Raw genomic sequence first — 14,245 nt, 5'->3', positions numbered from 1 at the left:
AGTACTGTCGCTTCCATCGGGACCGTGGGCACGACACGGAGGACTGCTTCCAGCTCCGGGACGAGATAGAAGCACTCATCCGTCGGGGAGTACTCAACCGGTTCGTGAGGAACCGACATGAGGAAAGGAGGCCGGCGGAGAATACCATACCGTCCGAGAATCTGGACGGCAACAGGCCCATTGCCGGCACCATCAACATGATTGGGAGGGCCTCGGCAGGAACGGCCGCCCAGAGAGCACCTCCGAAGCGCCCACGCACTGTTGAAGTCATCTCGTTCTCGGACGAGGACTTAGAAGGGGTCGAGACCCCTCATGATGACGCTGTGGTCATCTCTATGATTATAAATAGGTTTGATGTAAAGCGTGTCCTAGTTGACAATGGAAGTTCAGCCAACGTTTTGTATTATCATGCCTACCAAAAAATGGGGTTGCCAGAAGGACATCTCCGGAGAATTAATGCCCCACTGGTTGGGTTCACTGGGGATTCAGTCCCAGTTGAATGTGAGGCTAGCTTCCTTGTCACGGTTGGCCTCGCTCCCCGGGAGAGCACTGTGAGGACGGACTTCCTGGTGGTCCGTCTGCCCTCGGTCTACAACGCCATCCTTGGGCGCCCGGGGCTAAACACCCTTCGAGCCGTAGTTTCAACCCGCCATCTGCTCATGCGGTTCCCCACCGGCCAAGGAATAGGCGAGGTCCGTGGAGACCAGCTGGTTGCCAAGCAATGCTACATGGCGGCCCACGGAGTAAAGCGACCAACCGGAGCAACGATTCAGCCGACGGACCCCTCATTACCCATAGAAACCCTCGATGCGAGGGACACCCCTTGGAAGAAGCAAGTAGAGCCCGGTGAGCTTCTTGTTCAAGTTCCACTACGAGAAAATTTTCCTGAGCTAACTGTGCAGGTCGGCTCCGGCCTTGGCGCCTGCGAGAGGGACCACCTCGTCAGCTTCCTGTGGGACAACGCTGACGTCTTCGCCTGGTCGCCCGCGGATGTGCCAGGAATTGACCCTGAGGTCATGGTCCATCGGCTCCAGGTGAAGCCAACTAGCAGACCTGTGAAGCAGAAGAAAAGGGGCTCCGCCCCAGAACGACAACGGGCTGCGGCTGAGGAGGTGGACAAACTCCTCGGAGCCGGCTTCATCCGGGAGGTCTCCTACCCGGACTGGCTCGCCAACGTAGTCCTCGTAAAGAAGGCCAATGGGAAATGGCGTATGTGCGTGGACTACACCGACCTGAACAAGGCCTGTCCGAAAGACAGCTTCCCCCTCCCGAGCATCGACCAGCTCGTCGACTCCACCTCAGGACACCAACTGCTAACTTTTATGGACGCCTTTTCAGGGTATAATCAAATCCGAATGGCGCCGGAAGACGAGGAAAAGACGGCCTTCATCACCGACAAGGGCACCTACTGCTACAAGGTGATGCCCTTCGGCCTGAAGAATGCTGGAGCCACCTATCAGAGGCTGGTCAGCCAAATTTTCAAAGATCAGATCGGCCGAAATATGGAAGTCTACGTGGACGACATGCTGGTAAAAAGCCGAGCGGCGGAACACCATATAGCCGATCTCAACGAGACATTCACCAAGCTCAGGAGATACCAAATGAAGCTCAACCTGGCGAAGTGTGCGTTCGGGGTCACCACGGGCAAGTTCCTGGGTTTCATAGTGACCCAGCGCGGAATTGAAGCCAACCCGGAGAAAATTCGGGCACTGCAAGAGATGTCGCCTCCGAAGACAGTTAAGGAGGTGCAGCGGCTCGCAGGGCGAGTTGCCGCCTTGGGAAGGTTCGTCTCTCGGTCAGCCGAGCGCTGCCTCCCTTTCTTCAAAAGCCTCAAACGGCCGAAAGACTTTCGGTGGTCAGAAGAATGCCAGCAAGCCTTTGAAGAGCTCCGGAGCCTTCTGGCCTCTCTCCCGCTGCTCACCAAGCCCCAGAAGGGCGAGGTTCTTTATCTATACCTGGCCGTCTCCCCGGCCGCAGTGAGCTCAGTCCTCGTCCGGGAAGAGGACAAGCTCCAAAAGCCGGTCTATTACACCAGCCGGGTTCTCAGGGATGCTGAGACCCGATATTCTAAACTTGAGAAGACCATCTTCGCCCTCATCATCTCGGCTCGGAGACTCAGGCCTTACTTCCAAGCCCACACAATAGCTATATTGACCGACCAGCCTATGAAGCAAATATTGCAAAGGTCGGATCGTGCGGGGAGGATCGCCAAATGGGCGGTCGAGCTCGGAGAATTCGACCTCGAATATCGGCCCAGGCCGGCTATCAAGGCCCAAATACTCGCCGACTTTATCATGGAATGTACCCTGCCGGACGACCCCGAGTTGCCACCCGTATCCGCGGAGGAAGCCCCGAGGCAGCCATGGGTCCTGCACTCGGACGGGTCTTCAACCTCGGGGGGTAGCGGAGCCAGACTCATCCTCACCAGTCCAGACGGAGTGGTGGCCGAGCAAGCCCTGCGCCTCGAATTCCCGGCCTCGAATAACGAGGCCGAGTATGAGGCTCTCATCGCCGGGCTCAAGCTGGCGAAAGAACTGAAAGTGGAAGACCTGACGGCCTTCAGCGACTCCCAGCTGGTAGTGAACCAGATCCAAGGAGACTTTGAAGCTAAAGAGCCATCCATGCAAAAGTATCTCCAAAAGGTGCGGGAACTTACGTCTGTCCTGAATTCTTTCAATATTCAGTACATTCCCAGAGCGGAAAACCTCAGGGCAGACCAGCTGTCCAAATTGGCAACCTCCCGCATGAGCGAGCTTCCCAAGGGAACAACGCTCGAGTATCTTCAGATCCCCAGCACGGAGGAACCCGAGCCCACCATGTGCATCGACTCCGAGCCAAGCTGGATCGATGGGCTCGTCTGCTACCTCCAAGACGGGACCTTGCCTCATGACGAGATGGAGGCTCGCCGAATCAAGCGCCAAGCCCCCCGGTATGTCTTGTACGAGAATAGGCTTTATCGACGATCATTTACTTCTCCCCTTCTCAGATGCCTCCGCCCCTCCGAGGCGGACTATGCCCTCCGAGAGGTCCATGAAGGGATCTGCGGAAATCACCTGGGGGGTCGGGCACTGGCCCATAAGATCCTGCGGCAAGGATATTACTGGCCCACGCTCCAGAAAGATGCGACGGATTTCGTCCGGAGGTGCGATCGGTGTCAACGAAACGCCAATATCCAGCACCGACCTTCGGCCCTGCTGACTTCCATCATCGCCCCCTGGCCGTTTGCCCAATGGGGGATCGACATCCTGGGGCCCTTTCCCCTAGCCTTCGGACAAAGAAAGTTTCTGGTCGTCTCCATCGACTACTTCACCAAATGGGTCGAGGCCGAACCCGTCGCCCGGATTACCGAGCAAAAGATGCGGGACTTCGTGTGGAAGTCCATAATTTGCAGATTCAGACTACCCCGTATCCTTATATCCGACAATGGTCGGCAATTCGATAATGTCCATTTCAGGAAATTTTGCTCTGAGCTCGGCATCGACCACCGCTTCACCTCGGTCGCTCATCCCCAGACAAACGGGGAAACCGAGGTAACTAACCGCACTATTTTGCAGGGACTCAAGGCTAGGCTTGATCGGTCCAAAGGACAGTGGGTCGAGGACTTGTACAACGTCCTCTGGGCGCATCGGACTACTTTCCGACTGCCCACAGGAGAGACTCCCTTCAACCTAGCATACGGCACTAAAGCCGTCATCCCGCTAGAGATCGGCCTTTCTTCTCCAAGGGTGGAGCACTACGACCCTGACACCAATTCCTCCCAGCTCAGGGGCAACTTGGACCTCGTTGAAGAGACACGAGAGGTCGCCCGGGTTCGTATGGCAAGATACCAACAGAGAACGGCCCAATACTACAACTCCAGAGTCAAGTCCAAGCTCTTCAAAGTGGGGGACCTCGTCCTCAGAAGAGCCGAGGCTTCTCAACCGACCGAGCAAGGAAAGCTCGCCCCAAATTGGGAAGGGCCGTATCAAATCGCCCGGGTACAACGACCAGGGGCGTACAAATTGAAGTCCCTGAAGGGGACTCTGATCCCGCGAAGCTGAAACTCTGAGAATCTACGAGTGTACTACCAATGAAACCCCATGGGGTTTAAGACAATCGGGACCATAGATTCAATCTCTTTTCTGCGAATGAATCGCCTACTTCAATGATTACAATTCTCTTCTAATGTTGGGTCGTTTTGTGATCCTCAGATTCCTCGACTGAGATAGGGATGCCCCGAGGTTCGACCGTAGAGTCCCAAACTCTCTCGACCTCGGGAAGTATCGCAGGACGATGAGACATCGGCTTGGCGCAAGATCCCTCGACTAAGGTCGGGATACCCCGAGGGTCGACCGTAGAGAACCAGACTCCCTCGACCTCGGGAAGCGTCGCAGGTCGGTAGAGCGTGCCCAGACCCACCGGTCTGACGAACGATCCCTCGACTAAGGTCGGGATGCCCCGAGGGCCGACCGTAGAGAACCAGACTCCCTCGACCTCGGGAAGCGTCGCAGGTCGGTAGAGCGTGCCCAGACCCACCGGCCTGACGAACGATCCCTCGACTAAGGTCGGGATGCCCCGAGGGCCGACCGTAGAGAACCAGACTCCCTCGACCTCGGGAAGCGTCGCAGGTCGGTAGAGCGTGCCCAGACCCACCGGCCTGACGAACGATCCCGCGACTAGGGTCGGGATGCCGCGAGGGTCGACCGTAGAGAACCAGACTCCCTCGACCTCGGGAAGCGTCGCAGGTCGGTAGAGCGTGCCCAGACCCACCGGCCTGACGAACGATTCCTCGACTAAGGTCGGGATGCCCCGAGGGTCGACCGTAGAGGACCAGACTCCCTCGACCTCGGGAGGCACCACAGGTCAGCAAAGCGCCCACAGACCCGCCGACCTAACGCGAGATCCCTCGACCAAGGTTGGGGCGCCCCGAGGTCCGACCATAGGGTCTCAAGCCCCCTCGACCTCGCAAAGAGCTACAAATCAATAAAGTCTCCCCAAATCCTCTCAACCTCGGCGGGTGCCGTCGGGTCCGTGAGAAGCCCGAGCCCCCCTTAAAGTCAAAAATGACTCCGGAGGTCGACGAGGAAGGGAGGCAACCTACTCCGCCATGTGAAGCACAACTCTGAAAAGGCAAGAGGTACATCTAACTCGACGCCCTCCTTGTCAAATTTTATCTACATACTGCTAAGCGAAATCTCATCCAACGTTGGAGTCTTATCTCGCCCCAAAGCCGGGCTTCTCCAATGGGTCGGCTTAAGACCGATCTCCTAACCACATTATGCATGCTCCGCTCATCAAGTCTCCACAATTTGTACAAAGTCTTCATAAATTAGGGCCCAACACAGCCCCCATGCCCAGACTCTGATGTCAACTCGTGAAGATAACCTCAAAGGCCGAGGTGTTCCTTACAGGCCCCAACCCCGCTCGCCTGAATCTCGGCAGAGTCCGAGGGCAATGACTATGAAAAACCTGGCGACGATGTGACTATTGGCCTAAGCTCCCCTTTAGGGGACAACTTTCTTACGGGCCTGCGCCCCAAGAGCCAGGCTCAAAAGCTTGGCCGAGCACCTCGGTAGCGACCCATGTAGGTCTAGCGCGGCCCCACTTGGGGGCCCGAAGCTCGAACCCGGTGCCATGAGAACCTAAAAGCCGAACTTGGCAACCTCTGCAACCTACGAATCCGAGCTACAAGACTTGGTGAAATTTCCTAAAGTCTAAGCTCGGAGCCCCCCCTAGCTAGCATAATCAGAGTTCGGACACTTATACACACCAGAAGAAAGGTAAGACATGGCCAAAGAACATGTCTTTATTAATATTATCTGAAGGCTCGGATACGAAGTCGAGAGTCGGCAGAAGTACCGACCTCGTTTGTGAGTGAAAAAGGCAGAGAAGAAGAATAAATGTAGAAGTGAAAGAAAAAGCTTTCATTGATGAAACGCCAAAAGGCTAAGTACAAAACTAGAGGCCGGCCTTTTACAAAGTTGTAGGCCGACCTCGTTTACAATGAACATAGAAAAAACCGAAGTCCTAAGAGGCGGCGGCTTCATTAGCATCGCCCTCGTCGTCTACAGGAATGACCTGCGGGTCTTCAGTAGGCGCGGGCTCAGGGTCTTGAGCGGGCGCGGGCTCAGGGTCTGCGGCAGGGGCCTCGGCCGGCGCCGCGGGAACAACCTCGCTGGTTTCATGAGGTATGGCCTCCGCCCTCACCGGTTCAGCTGCCACGGCTCCGGCCTCAGCAAGGTCCTCCTCGGACATGAGGGCAGCGGGGATATCGTCGTCGTCGTCGGAGCCGTACCCGAACCTCATCCTCGGACGGATCGTCGAGAGGTCGAACTGGGGGCATATCCGAGCCATCTGCTTCCGGTAGTTGTCAAAGCCCCGGAGGAACCCGTCCACAGTCTCCTCCTCTAACATATCGCGGAACTCTTCTGACTCCTTGAAGAGTTCCACTGCGTTCTCGGCCCGCTCGAGCGCCCTCTTCTCCCGGGCCTCGAGCTGCTCGATCTTGAGGCGGAAGACCCCAGCCTCGTACTTCAGACCCGCGACCTCGGACTGGGCCTCCCCCAGGCGCGCCTCCGAGGCACGCAGGGCCGATTTCGTCAACGAATGGGCGACCCTCTCCTCTTCGAGCACCTCGACCATGGCGAGTCGCCCGGCCTCGGTGGCTTCCCTTCACGCTTCGGCTTCGGCCAGCGCGGCCTCCAGCTCAGCGACCCTCTTCTTGGCCGGCTCCAACTGCCGGCTGAGTCGTCGAGTCTCCGCCTGACAACTTTGGGCAATAAACACCAGGGAGTCGACTTCATGGATACGCTGCAAAAGAGGAAAAAAGAAGAAGAAAGCAACTATAAGTAAAAAGCAGGCAGTGTATGCATAAGTTAGTAGCCAATGAGAGGCAATAGCTCACCCGAACAGTATTACAGTAGGTACTGTCGACGATCTCTTCCAGCGACGCCCTCCGGAACTCGGCCCGGTCCGCTGGAAGCATGGCGTGCCGATATACCGCGCGCGCGGTATCGGCATCGTGGAAGGCCGAGCTCCCCTCAAGGATTGGGGACCCCGGCTCGGCTGACCTCCCCGCCTGATCCCTCGGGGAGCTCGGCTCGCCCGAGCTGGGGACCTCGGGGCCCCTGCTCGGCCCGGGCTCTGAAGGCCGCAGTCGGATCACCATCGGTCCTCCCCGCTGGGCGACAGGGGTAGGACGGAGTGGGGCTGCCGAGCCCGCATCGCCGGTATCTGGCGCCCGCAGAGACCCCCGCCTCCGGGCCTCCCGTCCCGGCCGAGGTGGAAGCAGCGGCCGACTTCGACTTCTTCCGGGGCTGAGGGATGGCCCCGCCGGCCTCGGCCTCTCGCCTCTTTAGCCGAGAAAAGAGGGATGTGCTGCTAGTCGGCATGTGGGGGATGTCTGAAACCAAAAAATTTTTCGAGTGTCAGACCAGTGTTAACGAAAAGAAGAAATAGGTAAAAATAGGACGAGACAACTATTCTTACCCTCGGGGCGCGCCGAGCTCAAGCCCACGCTCGCCAAGGCGGCCTCCCGTAGGAGCTCGGTTAGGTTGAATCCTTTCCCGAGGGCCCGTAGGGAGTCCAAGACCCTCAGCTCCCTCCCCGAGGGATCGGAGAGCCTGTTGAGAGTTTTCAACCGAGGATGCCCCCACCTCGGGTTGAACCCCCACGGCACCTCGGATGCAAGAAAGAAAAATTTCCCCTTCCACTCATGAATAGAGGAAGGGGCACCCTGGAAGAGCGACATACCGCCCCGAAAGGCGAAGTATAGCCACTCTGCATCCGTCGGGTTTTTCTTTAATAAAAAACATCGGCGGAAAATGCTCACCGAGATTGAAATCCCGTGCGCGAGGCACAAGGACAAGAACCCGATGATAGTTCTCCACGAGTTCGGAGCAAGCTGTGCTGGGATGAGTTGATACTCCACCAGCAAGTTGTTCACGAACTCGTGAACAGGGAACCGCAGGCCGGCCCAGAGCGTCTCGCGGTAAATCGCGATCCGACCTGGGGGCGGCCGCGTCACCCTGTCTTCCGGCCCTGCAGTTTCGAGACGAAACCCGGGCTGGAAGAAGAACCGGGAGCGGATTAACTCCAGCTCCTCCCTCGATAAGCTCGACCCTACCTCCTCCGGACCAAGACCCATTTTTTTAGAAAATTGAAGTAAACTAAAAGATGAGAGGAGTAGGTAGGAGAAGAAGGGAAACCCTAAATAACACGGGGCAAGAACCTACGGAAAGAGTCGCCGGAAACCGCTCCGGGGACCGTCGGCAAAGTATTGTTAGGAGAGAGAATGGAGGTAGGGACGACAAAAGCAAAGGGCGACCAAATAGGACTATTAGGGCAGACTCGAGGGGCTTATATAGACCCCCCTAACGGCCCGGATTGGCGGGCTTAGTTCCCATCCCCCGTCCAGATTGCGCCAGGTGTCAACCTCGGAACCCGAAGCACCGCATTCACTCCGGATCAATATCCCGGGTACGCAACCGAGGCGCCGTCCCATCGGATCTCACGGCCTCATCATAGGCCCACTGAACCGGATCACCTTAAAAGACGAGCGGACATCACCTCCGCTCCCTTCATTTAATAAGCCTTAGGGACACGTGGAGCGCCGAGATAACCCCAGCCTCCCAGATCGTTATTCCGCCAATACGAAATCGGAAACGTCCGACCTCAGATCATGCCACGTGCTCATTTCGAAGCGCGAAACGGTGTACCTATTTAAGGAGGCGGCTTCGATTATAAGGTCGAGGCGCCACCTCATCGGGCCTAGGGAGCCTCGTTATGAGCTCGCCGTACAAAGCGATCTCGGAGATCTAAAGGGCGTAATCATCATGGCTGCTTCGAGATACGTAAGGGTGCAGACCCCGTCATAAGTCCGCTGTATAAAGCGATCTCGACGGGCCAAAGGGCGCAGCCCACGCCATAACTACCTCGAAATGCCTAAGGGCGCGGACCTCATCATAAATCCACCACATGAAGCGACCTCGAAGGTTCAAAAGGCGCGGACTTCGTTACAGAAGCTTTAGGGGTGCGGGCGTGATCCCCTTCGACCTCGATAACCACGATAACAACTTCTACTTCCCACGTCCGAGCCTGCAGCTCGAACTCGGAAGTCGGGGGTAGTGTTGGGGGAATACGGTTTTCCCCCAGTAATACAATAACCCTTCCACCGGAAGACTATGTAGTCGACGACCCCGGACGACGGAGGTCAGCGCCCGACCCCAGAACGTCCGATCCCGGATCATCCGACCTAGAGGACTTCTGACCTCAAAGGCTTGTCTTTGTCAACCACCTGCCGCGGCCGTACCTCTCCGAGGTCCGGCCAAAGGCCATATCCTGCCACTGCCCCAGCATTTATTACACATGATCCCGGCAAATCCCCAGTTCACGCAACAATTAATGTGAATCTCCGGCCTACGCAACAATTAATGTGAATCTCCGGCCTACGCAACAATTAATGCGCGTGGCTCCTTTCATCTACGGATCCTCAGCTCTCCACGGCAAATCAGCTCGGCAGAGTCCTGTCCGCCATGATAAGTCTGACCCCAGCCTCACCGCCGACATCAACGCAATGATTCACCCGATCGCGTGACGGCTCAGGTCGTACGACGGCCTTACCTCCGACATCAGTATAATTATCTACTTGTCCGTGCATCAGATCAAGCAACGTGCCGAGCTGTACGACGGCCTTGTCCGGTCACATCGCAGGTAAACCCCCCTATAAAAGGGAACCGTGCTTCTCAAGGGCGGGGGGGGGGGGGGGGGGACAGAGAGAGAGAAAGAAGAAAGCACTACTGCTCCCATTTTCTTTGAACACTATTTTGCCCCCTCTGACTTAAGAATCGGAGGGCCGGCGCCGGAAGACCCGGCCACCGGCTTTTCTGCAGGCACCCCGACAGAGGACGCCGCCCGCCGACATATTGCTACTCCCTCGCGTCCGCCGACAGCTCCCCCTCCTCGACGGACGATCGCCCCCGGGTCCAATTTCCAGCAACAAAAATAAATATGGATATAAATATATCCAACTTTTAGCTCTATCCTTTGTCCTGACAAATCCCGCGGGAATTCTTATCTTCTCGTAGCTCTGTGCATCCTGTTACGCCAATACAAAATCATTGAGCCTTCTAAACTCTTAGCTAGAGTAGTTCTTCAGGGCTTTTAAAAATTGAGATTTCTAAACTCGTATTCTCCTGAATATACATAACTTTATGCTTTCTAGATTTGAGAGGAAAAAAGAATATTGTTACATGAATTGTTCCAGATGCTTGCTACCACGTAATATATGTTTCTAAGAAGCTAAATTTTATGATATCAGTATCTTTTACGGGCTTCTGCAACCAGTATTCTTGTGCTTCAGTGCAAACATGGCGGGCAGTTTCTTACTATTTTTCTATGTTTTTTTTTGGGTTGTATAAAAGCAATAGCCATGGTTACTGGATGCTCCATTAGTCAGCTATGCAAAACCTTGTTGCAAAGCCACAAAAAATAAAAAATGTTTCTATGATTTTGTGTTACAAATCTTCATGATACATTGCGAATAATAATATCTGCCGTTAAACAAACTCCCCACTATTCTACCAAAAAAAACGAAGTCCCCGCTAGCTCCTTTTCCTTTCTCCCCAAAGCCTCAAGACCCGATTTCCGCCAGTCTCTGCCTCACGGCGCCGGCGAGCTCCCCCTGCCCGATCGCCGCCAGTCCCTCCACCACCCTCTGCCGCACGCCGACGTAAGGCACGAACCCCCTACGCGTCATTTCCGCTACCACCCGCGCCGCCAGCACCATCTCCCCGCTCTCCACGCACCCCTCTACCACCGCCTCGTACGCTTCGAACCCCACCGCGCACCCCTTCCCCTCCAGAAACTTCACCATCTCCGCCGCCCTCCTCACCTCCCCCTCCGCCCGCATCGCCGTCACCACCCGCGCCACGGTCCCCTTCCTCGGCGTCATCCCCTCCTCCACCACCATCTCGATTAGCAGCGCCTCCGCCACGGCCGCATCATCCGCCTCCTCGATCACCGTGCAGTAACTCTCCGAGTCCGGGTCGATCCCGGCGGCAGGCATGCCGCGGAGGACGGCGAGGGCCTCGGCGGGCTCGCCGGCGGCGCAGAGAGATGAAAGCAAGTAATTGAGTGTGTTGAGGTCGAGGCGGAAGCCGAGGGGGCGGAGGGAGGAGATGATGCCGGCGACCGAGCGGCAGCGGCGGCGGAGGCGGAGATGGAGCCAGGAGAGGGGAAGGGAGACGCGGGTCTCGCGGGGAGGGGGAGCGCCGGAGCGGAGGGTGGCCTGGAGGACGGCGAGGGCGATGGAGAGGAAGACGGAGGAAGGGAAATTATGGCCGGGCTTTGGGAGGAAGAGGGAGAGGAGGGAGGAGTAGGCCGGGAGAGGGAGGGAGCGAGGGCGAAGGGGGAGAAAGGAGTGGAGGAGGTCGCCGACGATGCGGGCGGCGAGGGTCGGGGGGAGAAGGGAGAGGTAGGAGAAAGGATTAGGATTAGGGTTCGGGTTGGAGTGGAGGAGGTTGGGGATTTGGAGGTAGTCCCGGGATCCGACGGCGGACCGGATGGAGCGCTGGAGAGGGGTTTCGTTGGCGGTGGTGGTGGAGGCGGAGGAGAAGCAGCGGCGTTGCAGATGGCGAAGCAAGCAGAAGGGCCGCACCGCCGACGCGGCCATTAGGTACGCATTTCCTCCTTGTACTCCGCCTCAGGCCTCGGGGGCGTGGTTTTGGTACCCTGGCGTGATTGCAATATACCGGGGACTCATAGTGACGCCTGCTTCCGTGATTATTTTCGCCGCACGCTTTAAACCCGAACACGGACTTTAAAGTGTGCGAGGATCGCACCAATGTCCAGGGTGTTACACTTAGAACTCATGTCCACGCGAACATTTTGGTTGCACATTACCCACTGCCTCATTACTCCTTATACCAATGTTTCTTCGGGCATTTTACGAAATGGCTGGGGGTGTATCTTTCGCTCCAAAGAAGATTCACCTTCCTTATTTCGCTTTGCGATCTATACCAATGGATGGATGACAAAGTTTTGAATGGTTTGATATTTGTGTAGTGCGTGGAAGGAAGATGAATCTTTTTATTAGCATGAAAGAAACAATCCAGTCCAATATCGTAATATAAACTAATTTTTATTATTTTTTTATTATATGTTTAATTTGTACATGAAAGTAATATATTATATTTAGTTAATTTTCCATGTCCAAAAGTCGTTTGTAAAATTTGATGGGATTGGACTGGATTTTCTGTTGGAGTTATGGATTGCGCCGTTTATTTGAATAGGACTAATATCAACCTCATATTCTAGAGTTCAAAACTTTGTAGACGGAAAAAATAAGGCCTTTGTCGTTTTTTTTTTTAAAAAAAAAAACTGCAATCAATAGGCTCAGCGATAAGATTTAGCCTAAGACTGGGATGGTCATTTAGAAGAATATGGGCTAGCAGGCATAACAGGCCCAATTCCAGCATGATATTCCTATAGGCTATGAGAAAACCGAAACAGGCATTAAGTAATTGTTTTGACCCAATGTCCAAATCTTATAGTCCACAGAAGATCAAGCTGTGCAAGCTTTAGATGTTTCTTCAGCTGAAGACTTGAAGCTGACATAATCTTTACCCAAGCGGGCTTCTATCTTACAAGCCTCAGCTGGGTTCAAGCTAGGTTGATGTTGAGCTTGTAGAAAGCTAGGTCGAACACCGAACAGCTATTTTTTTTTTCTTTTTAGTTTTTTGCGACTCTGGCGCTAATTTTTTTTAAAAAAGATAAAAAAAATATTTATTTGCTTTGTGTTTTTTTCTATTTTTTTAGAATAGTTTTTTGCGAGACCTTCACATTTTTTGCAGTACTTACACTCGAAAAGAAAAGGCAAGATGATATTTTATTTTATATTAATTACCTTTTTTTCTTTTTTTAATCACGTTGGGTCCAAAGCTCTAGAAGTTCTTGAAAAAAATAATTAAAAGTAGGGATAAAAATAGCTATTTATTTGCCATTGTATTTTTCATTGTTTTTTTGGAACATTTTGTTCCGAAACTTGCCGTGAGTGTACTCCAAAAAAATTAACGTGGTATTTTCTTTTATGTTAATTGTTTTTTTATTTTTTAATAAGATATTTGCTCTACTACTAAAGAATAAATGTTAGTTTTTCTCCCTTTTGCTACCATAGATTCCTACTATTATTTCTTTAGGTGTATTATTTTTTATTTATTGGTTATCTATTGTGTTTTTTTATTGATGTTTGATTATATTATCCTTTCTAATTGTAAACATGGCTTTTATTAAAGCATCACCAAAATTAATGTTGGATGAAGTTGTCCATACATTAGCCCTTCCTCTTTCTATTTACTTAACCTTCCTTCAGAAAAATATATGTACTATACCAGATATATATCATTAACATATGTTCCCATCAATTAATAAATATTTTATTTTTTTTTATTTTTCAGACCATCCTTAAAAAATAAAGAAGTGATAGATGAAGATGAGGTAACAAAATTATAATCATCATAAAGCACTGTTGCACAATAGCATTTGTATTCTGCATGTCTATGGAGTTTTGAAAAATTCAAATATATCACAGATAGATATAGAGGTTGGACAAGTAGGAATTTGTCCAACGTTGCACGAGTATGTTGCTAGTATTACATTGAAGCACAATCTACAAAACAAAAGATCCATTATCAAGACTTTTATATATTTTCTACATAAATATCATTTCATATATTAATAAAATATGATTCAAAAATATATTACAAACTTGAGTTTATTTACCTTTATCTTAACATTTTGGATTCCACTTGCTTAAATCCGGCTCATACCCAATATGTTAATCACTTGTAAACAAATTTATTGGTCTTTATAAATCAAATTATTTTTTTTATCTTTCATCTTGGGAATTGATGAATATATTTTTACTCTATTTCTTTGCAAAGCATTAACTATAAATAAAAGGAGTTGCACTTAAATTCAAACTAGCTTGAACTTTGATATGTTAGATGTAACAACGCAGGGCCTCACCCAAAATGGCTAGTTAGAAAGTATTATTTGGGTTTCTTGATCCTGTATAAGCACCCAAGATCTCCTTGGTGAATAATCGATGTGGGGACTAAATACATGCCCGCACGGGTCCTCACATACTTCCTTCATTTAAGTGCTAATTTCTTTATTAGGCTAAGAGTTCAAATCCATTCAAATTTAATCACAAATACCACGATAGGCTTGTGATCAACCTTCATGAACCCGGCTACAGTGTCTCCTA

General features: G+C 52.6%; 1 protein-coding gene across 1 annotated transcript; it reads right to left on the bottom strand.

Moving 5' to 3' along the window:
• Positions 1-10,609: 10,609 nt before the first annotated feature.
• On the bottom strand, positions 10,610-11,650 carry LOC103722679 (pentatricopeptide repeat-containing protein At1g06270). Its single transcript, XM_026810607.2, has 2 exons — positions 11,417-11,650; positions 10,610-11,323 (listed from the first exon to the last, which is right to left on the bottom strand). The coding sequence occupies exons 1-2, from the start codon at positions 11,648-11,650 to the stop codon at positions 10,610-10,612; spliced, it is 948 nt and encodes a 315-aa protein (XP_026666408.2).
• Positions 11,651-14,245: the final 2,595 nt, after the last annotated feature.

The sequence above is a fragment of the Phoenix dactylifera genome, chromosome 4, assembly GCF_009389715.1.
Source record: "Phoenix dactylifera cultivar Barhee BC4 chromosome 4, palm_55x_up_171113_PBpolish2nd_filt_p, whole genome shotgun sequence".
NCBI classification, from domain to species: Eukaryota; Viridiplantae; Streptophyta; class Magnoliopsida; order Arecales; family Arecaceae; genus Phoenix; species Phoenix dactylifera.
The sequence above is the reverse complement of the archived record's forward strand: the minus strand, read 5'-3'. Positions and strand labels throughout refer to the sequence as shown.

Coding starts and splice junctions, on each gene's coding strand:
- LOC103722679 (XM_026810607.2), bottom strand. CDS start 11,650: ATGGCCGCGTCGGCGGTGCGGCCCTTCTGCTTGCTTCGCCATCTGCAA. Junction 11,324..11,416: donor CGACCCTCGCCGCCCGCATC/GTCGGCGACCTC, acceptor TTCCTCCCAAAG/CCCGGCCATAATTTCCCTTC.